At 52.0% G+C, this 13,897-nt stretch overlaps 2 protein-coding genes and 1 long non-coding RNA gene across 7 annotated transcripts in view; 1 reads left to right on the top strand and 2 right to left on the bottom strand.

The window, feature by feature from the left end:
* GTSE1 (G2 and S-phase expressed 1) overlaps positions 1–8,024 on the bottom strand; it is a 34,279-nt gene extending 26,255 nt beyond the window's left edge. The window contains exons 1-3 of one of the 2 annotated variants that reach the window (XM_023221728.1): positions 7,843–8,024; positions 7,296–7,395; positions 76–133 (exon numbers count right to left, since the gene is read on the bottom strand). In XM_023221728.1, the coding sequence (XP_023077496.1) occupies positions 76–133; positions 7,296–7,374 (137 nt within the window). In that variant the 5' untranslated portion in view covers positions 7,375–7,395; positions 7,843–8,024. The other variant, XM_023221729.1, reaches the window with a different exon arrangement.
* A 49-nt stretch (positions 8,025–8,073) lies between these two features.
* On the top strand, positions 8,074–9,664 carry LOC111548901. Its single transcript, XR_002733551.2, has 2 exons — positions 8,074–8,644; positions 8,733–9,664. It is a non-coding gene; the product is annotated as an uncharacterized LOC111548901 (long non-coding RNA).
* Positions 9,665–10,480: 816 nt separating this feature from the next.
* The window catches only part of TTC38 (tetratricopeptide repeat domain 38), a 25,783-nt gene continuing 22,366 nt past the window's right edge, over positions 10,481–13,897 (bottom strand). For all 4 annotated transcript variants that reach the window (XM_023221731.1, XM_023221732.1, XM_023221735.1 and 1 more), the window contains one exon: positions 10,481–11,669. In XM_023221731.1, the coding sequence (XP_023077499.1) occupies positions 11,576–11,669 (94 nt within the window). In that variant the 3' untranslated portion in view covers positions 10,481–11,575. The remainder of the gene's footprint in view (positions 11,670–13,897) is intronic.

Raw genomic sequence — 13,897 nt, 5'->3', positions numbered from 1 at the left:
ACATTGGCATTTAAAGGAAAGCCTTTACTGAATGTGGTTATGCCCAAGGCAAGGGAAGAAAACTCATTTGTTTACCTTGAAGAAGACAATGAAAGATCGAAGTCAAATTTTTCATCGGCCAAAAGAAGAATGTCTAGGGGGAAAAAATCCACTGTTATTTTAATGCCACAGCTGATAAAGAGAAAAATATTACCAGGCTCTATAGCTTAGAACTAAATAAAGGTACTGTGAAATTTCACTCCCCAAAGTGTATCCTGTCATTATGTTAATTTAGTGTTTCATAGGGGGCTCTAAGTTAGATTTTTTTCCTTTTTAAAAAAATTTTTAGGCCGGGCGTGGCGGCCCACACCTGTAATCCAGCACTTTGGGAGGCCGAGGCAGGTGGATCACAAGGTCAGGAGATCAAGACCATCCTGGCTAACACAGTGAAACGCCGTCTCTACTAAAAATACAAAAAAATTAGTCGGGTGTGGTGGCGGGCACCTGCACTCCCAGCTACTCCAGAGGCTGAGGCAGGAGAATGGTGTGAACCTGGGAGGTGGAGCTGGCAGTGAGCCGAGATTGCACTATGCACTCCAGCCTGGGTAACAGAGCGAGACTCCATCTCAATAAAGAAAAAAAAAATTTTTTTTTAATTTTTTCTAGTGACGAAGTCTCGCTATGTTGACCAGGCTGGTCTCAAACTCCTGGCCTCAAGTGATCCTCCTGGCACGGCCTCCGAAAGTGTTGGGGTTACAGATGTGAGCCACCAAGCCTGGACAGTTTTTTTTTTTTTTTAATTGCATCAGCCGGCTGGGCGCGGTGGCTTATGCCTGTAACCTCAGCACTTTGGGAGGTTGAGGCGGGCAGATCATGAGGTCAAGAGATCGAGAGCAGCCTGGTCAACACGGTGAAACCCCGTCTCTACTAAAAATACAAAAATTAGCTGGGCGTGACAGTGCACACCTACAGTCCCAGCTTCTTGGAGGCTGAGGCAGGAAAATCGCTTGAACCCAGGAGGCGGAAGTTGCAGTGAGCCGAGATGGCAACACTGCATTCCAGCCTGGGTGAGAGAGAGACTCCATCTCAAAAAAAAAAAAAAAAAAAAGAAATTGCATCAGCCATTCTATGTTCGCTATGCCACCCAAAAGCTTAGGACCTTACTTGTAAGATATAATCTAAAATGCATTCACTGACTCATTCAACTAGCTTTTCAAGAAGAGATAAGTCATTTCCAGGTATAGAACACTTTCAAAAGACCACCCACCTCAGCTCCCCTAGAATTAAATTCCCCTCTTACGAGATACAAAACATCTATTCATAGTTCAACAATGAATTTAATATCACTCAAATGCACAGAGTAGGGACTCGATAAGAATGCATTGACCGCCATTGCTTCTTGGAGTCCTTACTGAACCCTCAGATAAAATGTACTCTGTACCCCACCCCATCCATAATTCTATTATCACAGCTGGCATGGCCCTGTCTGTGCAGGTCCCTCTAAAACAGATCACAGGCGCCAGGTTAGTGGGTCCCTCTGCAGGGGCACCTGCTCCCTGCTCCAGCTCCCCGCAAGGCTCCCGCAGTGCCTGGATCTCCTTTCTACCACTGCACTAGCCTCTGTGAGTGCCTCTTGACCCTTCTCTGGCCCCAACTAGACTATAAGCTCCTCCAAGATAACAATGTCGAACACTAACCCAAATTCCTAAACGTCTAGCTAAGGGCCTGGACACTTAGCAAATATTTATCAAAATGCACTGAAATACAGTATGTACTCAATACCGTAAAGCTTACAAAGCTCTCTCAGACATATTTTTATCTTAATAAACACTGCAGGCTGGTCAAGGTGGCTCACGCCTATAATCCCAGCACTTTGGGAGGCTAAGGCGGGTGGATCACTTGTGGTCAGGAGTTCGAGACCAGCCTGGCCAATGGCAAAATCCCGTCTCCACTAAAAATAAAGAAAAAAAATTAGCCAGGCGTAGTGGTGGGCACCTGTAATCCCAGCTACTGGGTAGGCTGAGGCAGGAGAATCGCTTGAACCTGGGAGGCAGAGGTTGCAGTGAGGCAAGATCGTGCCATTGCACACCAGCCTGGGTGACAGAGCGAGACCCTGTCTCAAAAAACAAAACAAAACTGGCCGGGTGCGGTGGCTCACACCTGTAATCCCAGCACTTTGGGAGGCTGAAGCAGGCAGATAATGAGGTCAGGAGACGGAGACCATCCTGGCCAACATGGTGAAACCCCGTCTCTACTAAAAAATACAAAAAATTAGCCGGGCGTGGTGGCGGGCGCCTGTAGTCCCAGCTACTCAGGAGGCCGAGGCAGGAGAAGGGAGTGAATCCGGGAGGTGGAGCTTGCAGTGAACCGAAATCGCACCACTGTACTCCAGCCTGGGCGACGGAGCAAGACTCCGTCTCAAAAAACAAAACAAAACAAAACAAAACAAAAAAAAAAAAGAGGGAAAGTGAAAAAATGGTATGGAGATAAACTACATAATCATCTGGAAAAATACCAACTACGTTTGGTCCATGCCTCATACCACACCAGGCCAAATTCCAAATAAATCAAGGACTTAATGAAAAGAAAACAAAGCCCTAAACAAACAAGAAGCAGCTATGAGGACGTTTTTATAACGTGGGAATGTGGACATCCAACTATGACACAGAACTGGAAGCTGCCAAAGATTGATCGGTTGGGCCCAGTGGCTGACATCTGTAATCCCAGCACTTTGGGAGGCTGAAGTGGGAGGGATGCTTGAGCCCAGAAGTTTGAGACCAGCCGAGGCAACATAGGGAGACCTTGTCTATAAAAAAATACAAAAAGTAGCTGGGCGTGGTAGTCTCCCCTGCTAGGGAGGCTTAGGAGGGAGGATCGCATAAGCCTAGGGGGTCAAAGCTGCAGGGAGCCATAATCTTGCCACTGCACGCAGGCCCAGGCAACAGAACGAGAACCTGCCTCAAAAAATAAATAAATAAAAAATAAAAGATTGACCTTTAAACGTTAAAATTTGTAACATCTCTGTGTGGCAAAAATCACAGTAAGTTAAACAAGAAATGGGAAAAAAATATTTGCAACTCAATTCATCAAGGGCTAACTCATGAAGTGTATCTACAAAGTAATAAAAAAATTAACAATCTAATAAAGACAGAAAAAGGATACAAACAGATAAAGTTCACAGAAAATAAAGCAAAACTTTCTTTTTTTTTCTTTTTTTGAGACAGAGTTTCGCTCTTGTTGCTCAGGCTGGAGTGCAATGGTGCTATCTCGGTTCACCACAACCTCCGCCTCCCGGGTTCAAGTGATTCTCCACCCTGAGCCTCTTGAGCATCTGGGATTGCAGGTATGCACCAGCATGTCTGGCTAATTTTGTATTTTTAGTAGAGACGGGGTTTCTCCACGTTGGTCAGGCTGGTCTCGAACTTCCGACCTCAAAACTCAAAGATTTATGAGCTGTAGGCAAGGCTGTGGGGAAAGAGACAATTCCTCCACTGCCAGGGAAGGTGTAAATTATCACAGCTCTCTAGAGGGCCTGGCAGTACCTATCAAAGTAAGAAATACACACCCTCTTCGACCCAGCAAGTCTATTTTTGTGAATGTATCCTACAGACACTCGCAGGTGTGGAAAGCAATGTGTTGCACAGTTATGCGGTGTCCACAGTTATTTACGGCAGCATCACTGGTAACAGCAAGACACTAGGCACAAACTAAACGTTCATCCGCAGCAGATGAGATGAAGAACACATCCCCATGGTGGAACCCTATATAGGTACAAAAACTAGTAACGCTCTTCATGTGTCGATACACAATATTCATCAAGATAAATTAAGCCTGAAAAACAAGACACAGGACAGGGCTCTCCGTGCTATATGGAAAGGGGGGCGCAGCACTCTGTGTGTTGGCTTGCACTTGCACAGATTATGTCTGGAAGGACACCCAAGAGACTGATGACATCGATGGCCCTTGGAGGGGGCAACTAAGTGACTAAGAGATATAGAGAGGGAGACATTTCACTTTTTACACCTCTGAATTAGGAAGTCAATTTCAGAAACTTCCAACTGTCTGGCCTGGAAAAAGAATCCAGGACTAGAACTCACGGAAGCACTCTTCTGCTCCAGACTCTGTGACTGGCTCCAAGGGGCCCCGGGCTGGCTGACCTGCTCAGCCTGCAAACACATGAGCACCCACAACAGACCACACCCTCCACTAGGTGCCAGGCAGACTTGGGGTACATGCAGCCTGCCCTGGAGGGTGCCCCAGGCAGTGCGGTGAGAGATATGTAGAGGTGGGAACACCTCTGAGAAAACACCAAAGTGCGTGTGTGAGATGAAGGTGTCAGAAGTCAGAGTGGCTGGAAGAGGTGAAAACACAAGTTGGCTCAGATCACAGAGGGTTTGCAAGCCACGGCAAGGAGCTTTCATTTTCTCCAAAATGGGATAGGAAACTATTACAGGGCTTTAAGAAAAGAGCTTTAGGCCTGGCGTGGTGGCTCACGCCTGTAATCCCAGTACAGTGGGAGGCTGAGGCAGGTGGATCACTTGAGGTCAGGAGTTCGAGACCATCCTGACCAACATAGTGAAATGCCGTCTCTACTAAAAATACAAAAATTAGTTGGGCGTGGTGGCACATGCCTGTAGTCCCAGCTACTCGGGAGGCTGAGGCAGGAGAATCGCTTGAACCCAGGAGACAGAGGTTGCAGTGAGCCACGATCGTGCCACTGCACTCCAGCCTGGTGGCAGATCGAGACTCCATCTCAAAAAAAAAAGAAAAAAATTCTGGGTGCAGTGGCTCATGCCTGTAATCCCAGCACTTTGGGAAGCCCAGGTGGGCAGATCACGAGGTCAGGAGATCGAGACCATCCTGGTTAACATGGTGAAACCCCATCTCTACTAAAAATACAAAAAAAAATTAGCCGGGTGTGGTGGCGGGTGCCTGTAGTCCCAGGTACTTGGGAGGCTGAGGCAGGAGAATCGCTTGAATCCAAGAGGTGGAGGCTGTGGTAAGCCAAGATGGCGCCAACGCACTTCCGCGTGGCCGACAGTGAGACTGTCTCAAAAAAAAAAAAAAAAAAAGAAAGAAAAAAAGAAAAGAGAAGAGCTTTATAATCTAACTTGTGTTTTTAAAAGGTAACGTTTCTGTGTAGAAAGTGTATCTGAAAGGAAGCATTACAAATGAACATACTAGCCAATGGGAATCATATATAAGTAGGAGTGGGTGAGACAGCATGGCTGAGACCCAGAGAGCAGCATCTGGATGTAGATGGAGAGTCTGTAGATGGATCCAGGATATATTCTGAAGGTGGAGATGATGGTAGCTGGTGATGGCATGAATGTAGGAGATTCTCAGTTTGGACTGCTGGGTGAAATGGAGAAATAAAATAGGTGATGGGAAAGACAAAAAGAACAGGTTAAGAACAGGGCGTGCGGATGCAGACGGGGTATAGCGAGTTTGAGATGAGACGTGCGTGTGAAGACGCCAAATAGGCAGGTGAATATACAAACCCAGAGCTCAGAGGAGAGTCTGCGCTCAACACAAAACTTGGGCGCCGCAGACAGCAGATGCGCTGTGCAGCCATGGGAATGCTGACCGCCCTGAGGGCGAAAGCACAAAGCTGTCCCAGAGCAGGTCTTGGGGAAATCAGCCTCAGAAGATGGCAGAGGAGGAGGAGCCCACACAGAGACAAGATACACCAGCCAGAGAGGCAGGAGGAAAACCAAGAGCGCCTTGGACTCCAAGCCAGGAAGTTTCCAGAAGGACGAATGTTACTGAAAAGCTGACTGAAGACAGAAAAATGACAAGAGATTTGGCAATGTGAAAGTCGCCAGCGACTGATGAAAGCAGCTTGAATGGAGTGGTAAGGATGGAAGCCGGAACGGGAGGGATTGAGAGGTGGAAAAAAATGGCAGAACAAAAGTGAGAAAGCTCTCGAAGTTTGGCTTGGAAGGAGAAACACGGCAATGGAGAGGCAACAGAGGAGACGTGGCAACAAGTGAGACAAGGGAACATATCTGTATGTGGATGAACATGATCCAGTGGACAGGGGAAAAGTAAGGAAATGAAGCCAGGTCAACGGAAGTGGGGAAGGCCTCAAGAAGGAGCAGGGGGTGCAGCATGCACGTGGAAGGGACATGTTTGAAAGGAAAGGCATGACAGGAAGGAGGAGAGGGGTGCAGAGGCAAGCGCCTTTCTAGATAAGAAGAAAATGCAACATTGATTTGTAAAGTCTCCAGGAGAGTTCCTGCAAAATGGAGGCGTTGAGGATGCTTGGGGCCGGGAGCGGTAGTTCACACCTGTAATCCCAGTACTTTGCGAGGCCCAGGAAGGTGGATCACCTGAGGTCAGGAGTTTGAGACCAGCCTGGCCAACATGGTAAAACCCCATCTCTACTAAAAAAACAAAAATCAGCCAGGCATGGTGGCAGGTGCCTGTAATCCCCGCTACTCCGGAGACTGAGGCAGGAGAATCACTTGAACCTGAGAGGCAGAGGTTGCAACGAGCCAAGATCATGCCATTGCGCTCCAGCCTGGTAGGCAGAGTGAGACTCGGTCTCAAAAAGAAAGGATCCTTGGGTAGTGTGAGAACCGAAGGATACAGCGATGTCAAAATGCTTTGTGAGGCTGGGTGAGGTGGCTCACACCTATCATCCTAGCACTTTGGGAGGCCGAGGCAGGCAGATTGCCTGAGCTCAGGAGTTCAAGACCAGCCTGGGCAACATGGCAAAACCCCGTCTCTGCTAAAATTACAAAAACTAGCCAGGTGTGGCAGTGGGTGCCTGTAATCCCAGTTACTAGGGAGGCCGAGGCAGGAGAATCCCTTCAACTCAGGAGGCAGAGGTTGCAGTGAGTACAGATCATGCCTTTGCACTGCAGCCTGGGTGACAGAGTGAGACTCCGTCAATAAATAAATAAATCCAGACAAACACCCAAGAAGAAAGGAGTTTTGGGCCAGGCTCACTCATTAACATGGTCTTAAAGATCCTAAACAAGTCTTAGCAAACAGAAAGCAGCGACAAACAAAAAAGGAAACATCAAATTCAATACAATAAACATTTGAGCGCCCACAAAGTGTCACGTACTGTTCAGGGGATGGGGGCACTGAGCTAAATAAAACTGATGAGAATCCTGGGGGTGATGAAACTTAAAATGGGGAGGAGGTGAAAGAAAACCAGAAAATAAAAGCAAATGTCATGTGTCTCACAGGTGCAGAGTACAGATGAGCACTTGAGAAAGAAAGAATGTCTCAAGGAAACATTAAATCAACCTCCATCGCTACTGAACGTCCTGAACAACGACAGCGCTGCAGCAGCTAGGACTTGCCTTCCTTCTTAGGGTTATCCATGTTCGCGTCCCCTGCCCGGCAGGCTGAAGGCTCATCGCGGCCGCCGCCTCCTTCCATGGAGACAGTTGTCAGAAGTCACTGCAGGGTGGAACGGGGCCAGAAGGTGAGTGCGTGTCAGGGCCCAGGGCTCCTGGTTCCTTCAGCCCTCTCTCACAGGGGCAGAGAGAGCTGAAGGCCGCGGCCAGGTCTGGGAGAGGCGGCGCGGGGGCCGCTCTGAAATGATCGCATCCTAGGGGACCCCAGGGGTCGAGTGCCGCCAGGCCGGGAGTCAGCCCGAACGCCATCGGACGAGATAACGGAATTCTCGGCTCCTGGGCCAGAGTGTTGAGGGCTCTGGTTGCCTGGGGGGCAGCCCTGGACCTCCCGGCATCCCCGACCACAGCGCAAGGGGCCCCGGTGACCCCTGCTCGAGCCCAGGCCCGGCTCCTGGCGGCGCGCGGCCCCTTCCTGTCCAGAGAACAGCGGGCACCGCGCCGCACCTGGCCCACCGCGAAAGCCTCGCCCCCTACTCTGACCCCACCTTACCCAAAGCGGCCAACGATGCAGGACGCGCCTCCGGCACGGATTTAAACGCGGCGCCGGGCGACGCCGGCTGCCGATTGGTCGATTTGAAAAGGGCTCCTCTCGGGCCTGGTGCATCCCGGGTATTGTAGTCGGGACGCTGGTAAGAAGCGTCCAGGCGCATGCGCACTACTTCAGCACAGCGATTGGCTCCGCTCGGCGCCAGGGCGAACCCACCCGGAAGTCTGCCTGGCGTGGCCGCTGCATGTTACCTAGCTATCCGCGTCAAGCCGGAACCGTGTATAGCAGTTTCTTGTGTGTAGGGAGAAAGTTAAAAACTGCCACCTAAGGGTTTCGATGGGAAGACTAAAAGTAGGCTCACCCACCTGCTGTGAAGCAGCGCGCGCCAGCTGTTACTAACAGTAGTGAAAAGGCGGGGGTCCCTGCCCGAGGCGCGCACGGGGGCGCCGGCTGACCCAGAGACCAGAGGGAGACTCATGGCCGGAGCTGCACAGCCTGTGGGGCCGGAGGGGAACGGTCGCCCTTGGCGGGCTTCCCCAGCTGCCAAGGCCTGAGGACGGCCTAGGACGTGACGGGAGCCTGTCCTGGGTTTTACAGGCCGGCTGGGGAGCTGCGCTGGAGGAGAGAGCCGGGAGCTGGGGCCCGGTGATGGAGCCTGCCTTGGGGAATCCATGTGTTGGAGAGGGTGGGAAGCAGATAGGATAACCCTGACCTGAGCCATGGAGACGCAAGGACAGAACTGGTAGACGGGTCAGTGGGCAGCAACTTAAGGCTGACCTCGCTTGAGCCTTTGCCTGCGAACGAGGTATAATACCCACTTCGGGGGCTTGAGGATCAAATGAGGGGCTCCACCCACGGCTAAGTGTCACTAAGCGGGAGCTCTGATTATCCAGGACTGATGGCTGGAGGAGGATGCAGGAAGAGGAACCTGGGAGGACCCGCTCTGGAAAGGATGGAAATCGAGAGCACCATTCTCAGGGACGAAGATAAGCTGTTTACTTGGGGCAGACTGCGGGGAGAGCTGTCTAGCAAGCAGCCCCCGTAGGGCGGCGGGGGGAACCCAAGGTAGAGGCCTTCTAGGCTGGCTGGCGCCACTTCTGGGTCCCATGTCCCTGGTTTTGCATCATCCACACCAATCACTCCATGTTGCTGTGTTCCTTCACTAGAAGACGGTGGGCTCATAAAGGGCAGGGCAGTCCTCACTCACCAGTCTCCCCAGCCTCACCCAGCCCAGCACAGGGCACCAGGCAGGGACAGAGAGTGCTGGGGTAGGTGGGTGTGGTCAAACAGCTTGGAAAGAGTTTGGCCTGCTCATTGCATTCCCCTCAGCTCATCCTGGGGATGTCTGCTGGGAGAATGGCAGAGGCATCCCCAATATTCATTCCTGATACTCCTCCTCTCCTTGTATCATATCAGCACACAGTAGGTGTGGCCTACCTATGGCAGAGTCATTTCTGCCCCCGATAGGATGTGCTGTAGTTTGGATGTGTGTCCCCTCCAAATCTCATGTTGAAATGTGATCCCAATGTTGGAAGTGGGGCCTGGTGGGAAGTAATTGGGTCGTGAGGGCCGATCCCTTACGAATGGTTTAGCACCATCCCCTTGGTGATGAGTTCTTGCTTAGTTCACACAAGATCTGGTTATTTAAGAGTCCAAGACCTCCCCTTCTCTCTCTAACTCCTGCCTCACTATGTGATACACTGGCTCCCCGTCACCCTATGTCACGATCTTAAGTTTCCTGAGGTTGCACCAGAAGCAGATGCCAGCACCATGCTTCCTGAAAAGCCCATGGAACTGTGAGCCAATTAAACCTCTTTATAAATTACCTAGCCTCAGGTATTTCTCCATAGCAATGCAAGAAGGCCTAATACAGAGTTCGACTTCATTTATTTACGCATTCATTCACCAACTTTCACTGACAGCTACTCAGTGCAGGCCATGTGCCAGGTGATGCTGGGGACAGATGCTGTCCCTGACCTGGAGAGGTCATGGCAGGGGTACAACAGCAAGGACACGTGCCAAGGGCTGAGGGGCACAGAGGCAGCACCCTCACCAGCCTGCAGTGGGGGTTGGGGGGTAGAAGGCTTCCTGGAGGAGGGACCAGGGTTCCCAATTGCACAGCTAAGTCATGTCTTGCTTGGAACCAGAAGAGGGGAGGGAGGCTCCCCTTAGGATGTGTCCCTAGTTCCTGGGTAGAGAAGGCGACTCTCTGGAAATCCTACTATAATTACCCATTTTCTTGTCTAGATGCCCCACCTACTTTTTTTTTCCCCCTTGAGATGGGAGTCTCGCTCTGTTGCCCAGACTGCAGTGCAATGGCATGATCTTGGTTCACTGCAATCGCAGCCTCCCAGGTTCAAGCGATTCTCCTGCCTCAGCGTCCCAAGCAGCTGGGATTAGATGTGCGCCACCATGCTCAGCTAATTTTTGTGTTTTTAGTAGAGACAGGGTTTCACCATGTTGGCCAGGCTGGTCTCAAACTCCTGACATCAGGGGATCCACCCACCTCAGCCTCCCAAAGTGCTGGGATTACAGGCGTGAGCCACCGCGCCTGGCCTGCCCCACCTACCTTAAGTTCAGGGAGAAGCCATCTCCCCAGGACCCAGCCCCAGGCCTGCACCACAGATGCTCAAAGACTTGAAGGAACCGATTAATAATTCATTGTAATCACAGAAATTTGCCTGGGCTTGAGCACACTGTGGGGACTCCATGTATTTGGAGGCCTCCTCTTTTCCAGGAGGCCTGCTTCCTGCCCTGATGAATCCCTACCTTATTTCAGAACAAACTGAGGAACTTGAAAAACATCTGTGCACTGGGACCTCCCCTCACAGGAAGGCTGAAAGCAGCGCAACTGAGTCAGCAGCACATTCAGGAGGTGCTCAGTGGGGAAGCAGGAGACAGAGGCGGCACTAACAGGGCCCGCTCCAGGCTTGTCACAGCCACACATCACAGCACTTTGCGTTTTGCCACAACAGAGCAGCTCTGAGCTCAATCCTTGCATCTCAAAAGTGCATTTATGATTAAAATCATGCTCGACATGAAGCCTTATGATGTGCAGTTTAAAAAGAGAAACGGGTCCAAATCAGCACCAACAGAGCCCCCCGGGGGCTCCAAGACTCGCCCCAGAGATAGCAGGAGGACCTCATGTGCACGTTCATCTGTAAGGAGGGCGGTGGATGCAGCAGCGGGGGCTGAGCCAAAGGCAGCAGGTGGGGGCCTCTCGTAGTGTGACCCTGGGCAGGCCACTCCCCTACCCCTGGTACCCTCACCTGAAAAATGGGACACCACCACACTGAGACGACAGAGCCTGTCTAGAATATAAGGGAAAGGGCAGCCTGGAAGGGGACAGGCGGTGGTGGGAGGCTGGCTGCCTCTGGAAGACCCGTCCTAGTGGAATCAGCCCCCACCCCTGCCCTGCCTTCCAACCCTTGAACCACCAGGCAGTGGACACATTCCCCTGGGAAACAGAATTTGCAAAGCAGGTGGAAAGAGCAGCACTCGCACTGGCTGTGACTGCTGAAAAATGCACATTGGCCCTTCTCAAGGACTGAAAGGAGATTTAGAATCACATTTAAAATTAACCTTTGATCCTCTTCCCGTAAAACTGAAGATCACCCTCCAACACCACTAACAAACAGGCTCCAGCCGTCTCCTGATCCTAACCCGCTGCAGCAAGCTGACTGGACGCAGCAAGGCCATCACCGAGGTTCCGCAGGGTGGAGGCGGCCAGGCTGGCTCACTGCATGAGGTGGACGGTTGCCACCTTGCGGATGAGCCGCTCGGTCAGGGGCGAGTTGGGCTTCAAGGCGTCACGCTCCATCAGAAGGCTCCTGTGGAAACAGACGTGGAGGTTCTGTTGCAGAACCTTCTAGAGGGATGTGGGGCCTGGTGGTCCCTTGGTCCCAAGGCAGAACACAGGCAGGCTGGACTGCGGCACTGAGGGAATAGCAAGGGCCAAGGCCCAGGGGCAGGAGGCCTGGCCTCAGTTTGGAGAGAGGTAAGGATGGGAGGGCACAGACCTCCAGTGCAGGAAGCCACACCCAAGATAGGGCAGAACAGGTATGAGTGGGGAAAACCCAGGTTGGAAGAGAGGAAGTCCAGGTACACTTTGAGGTAAAGACCCTGCTGTGGACTGAATGTCTGTGTCCAGGCTGAATGTACATGTTGAAGCCCAAATGCGCAAGGTGATGGTATTAGGAACAAGGCCTCTTGGAGGTGATTAAGTCATGAGGGTGGGGCCCTTGTGAATGGGATTAGTGCCCTTATAAGAAGAGATGGATGTGGTGGCTCACCCCTGTAATCCCAGCACTATGGGAGGATGAGGCAGGAAGATTCCTTGAGCCCAGGAGTTTGAGTTTACAGTAAATTGTGATCACGCCACTGCATTCCAACCTGGGTGACTGAGTGAGACCTTGCCTCTAAAAATATAAAAAAATTTAAAAAGAAAGAAGAGACGTGAAAGAACTGGCACTCAAAGGAAAGGTCATGTGAGGACACAACAAGAAAATGGCTGTCCACAAGCCAGGAAGAGAGGCCTCAGCAGCAACTGAACCCAGCCAGGCCTTGATCCTGGACATTCCAGCCTCCAGAACTGTGAGACAATGCATGGCTACTGTGCAAGTCATCCAGTCCGTGGCACTTTTTTTTTTTTTTTTGAGATGGAGTCTCCCTCTGACATTCAGGCTAGAGTGCAGTGCTGTGATCTCGGCTCACTGCAACCTCCACCTCCCAGGTTCAAGTGATTCTCCTGCCCCAGGCTCCTGATTACCTCGGATTACAGGCACCCACCACCATGCCCGGCTAATTTTTTGTATTTTTAGTAGAGGCAGGGTTTCATCATATTAGCCAGGCTGGTCTTGAACTCCTGACCTAAGGTGATCCACCCACCTTGGCCTCCCAAAGTGCTGGGATTACACGCATGAGCCATCATGCCCGGCCTGTCTGTGGCACTTTTAAAGTAACAGCCCAAACTGACTAAGACAGTCCCCAAACATCTGACAACAGTGGTTCTGTAGGGCGTGGGTGGTGTGAAAGGGCTGGGGCCAGGCACTCAGTGTGTGGGGGCACCATGGCTGGGGGTGGAAGGTTTCCCACCCTGGGGGCTGGTGACCTGTGCTGATGGCCCCATGGATGCTGCCTGGTGGCAGGACAGGACTTGGAGAGAAGGCACCCCCCACACCTCCTACTGCGGTCAGCTCCCCGTGCAGCCTGCTCTCCCCCTCTGGGCCTTGGGGAAGGCCACATCAGCACCGCCGCATTGCCCCCCAGATGCTCACCCCAGCTCCACCCTCAGTCCTCCTGTCCACACAGCCACTTTCCCCACTGCTGCTGCCAGAGGCACCAACTCCCACCCACACCACAGCCTGAGCTCCCCAAGGGGCTTAACCACTAAAGAAACATGCATGGTTTTGTCTATGGCCATGTAAGGGCAAAGCAGGGAGCATGCGTCCAAGACATTTTACAGTTTTAGGCGGTTCAAGTGCTGCCAGCTAGACCTGTTTCATCAGTACCACAGAACCTGCACGGCTCAGTTTGGGTAACCCTGCCTGGAGGGAGCTGCGCTGGTGCACCTGCGCCTAAACCACTGGGCTTGTCACCAGCCAAGGGCCTCCTGTGGCCCTGGGCTGCCACCTGCTCTCACAGTACACCTTCCCCACCAGGCACCCCATGGCTCCTCTATTCTTCCTTTCACCTATGTCTGAGGGTCATGGGGGACCTGGGCAAGGAGAGGTGTCAAAGTCGCCCGTCAGGCATACAGGGGCTACGCAGCCGCTGGCCAAGGGCTCAGCAGCCTGAGTGGAGGGAGGCCAGCTGGGCCATGGAAGCACCAAGGCTGCTGGCAATGGTGGGGGCTCCTTGGAGTTCCCCTACCCTCTCATCTGCCAGCTATGCCACCCTCCTGACACTCACCTGCCGGCCACACCACCCTAACACTCAACCGCTAGCCACGCCACCCTAACACAATCACCTTCCAGCCACACCACCCTCCTAACACTCACCCTCCAGCCACGCCACCCCAACACACTCACCCTCCAGCCACGCCACCCTAACACACCCT

The sequence above is a fragment of the Piliocolobus tephrosceles genome, chromosome 19, assembly GCF_002776525.5.
Source record: "Piliocolobus tephrosceles isolate RC106 chromosome 19, ASM277652v3, whole genome shotgun sequence".
Lineage (NCBI taxonomy): Eukaryota > Metazoa > Chordata > Mammalia > Primates > Cercopithecidae > Piliocolobus > Piliocolobus tephrosceles.
The sequence above is the reverse complement of the archived record's forward strand: the minus strand, read 5'-3'. Positions and strand labels throughout refer to the sequence as shown.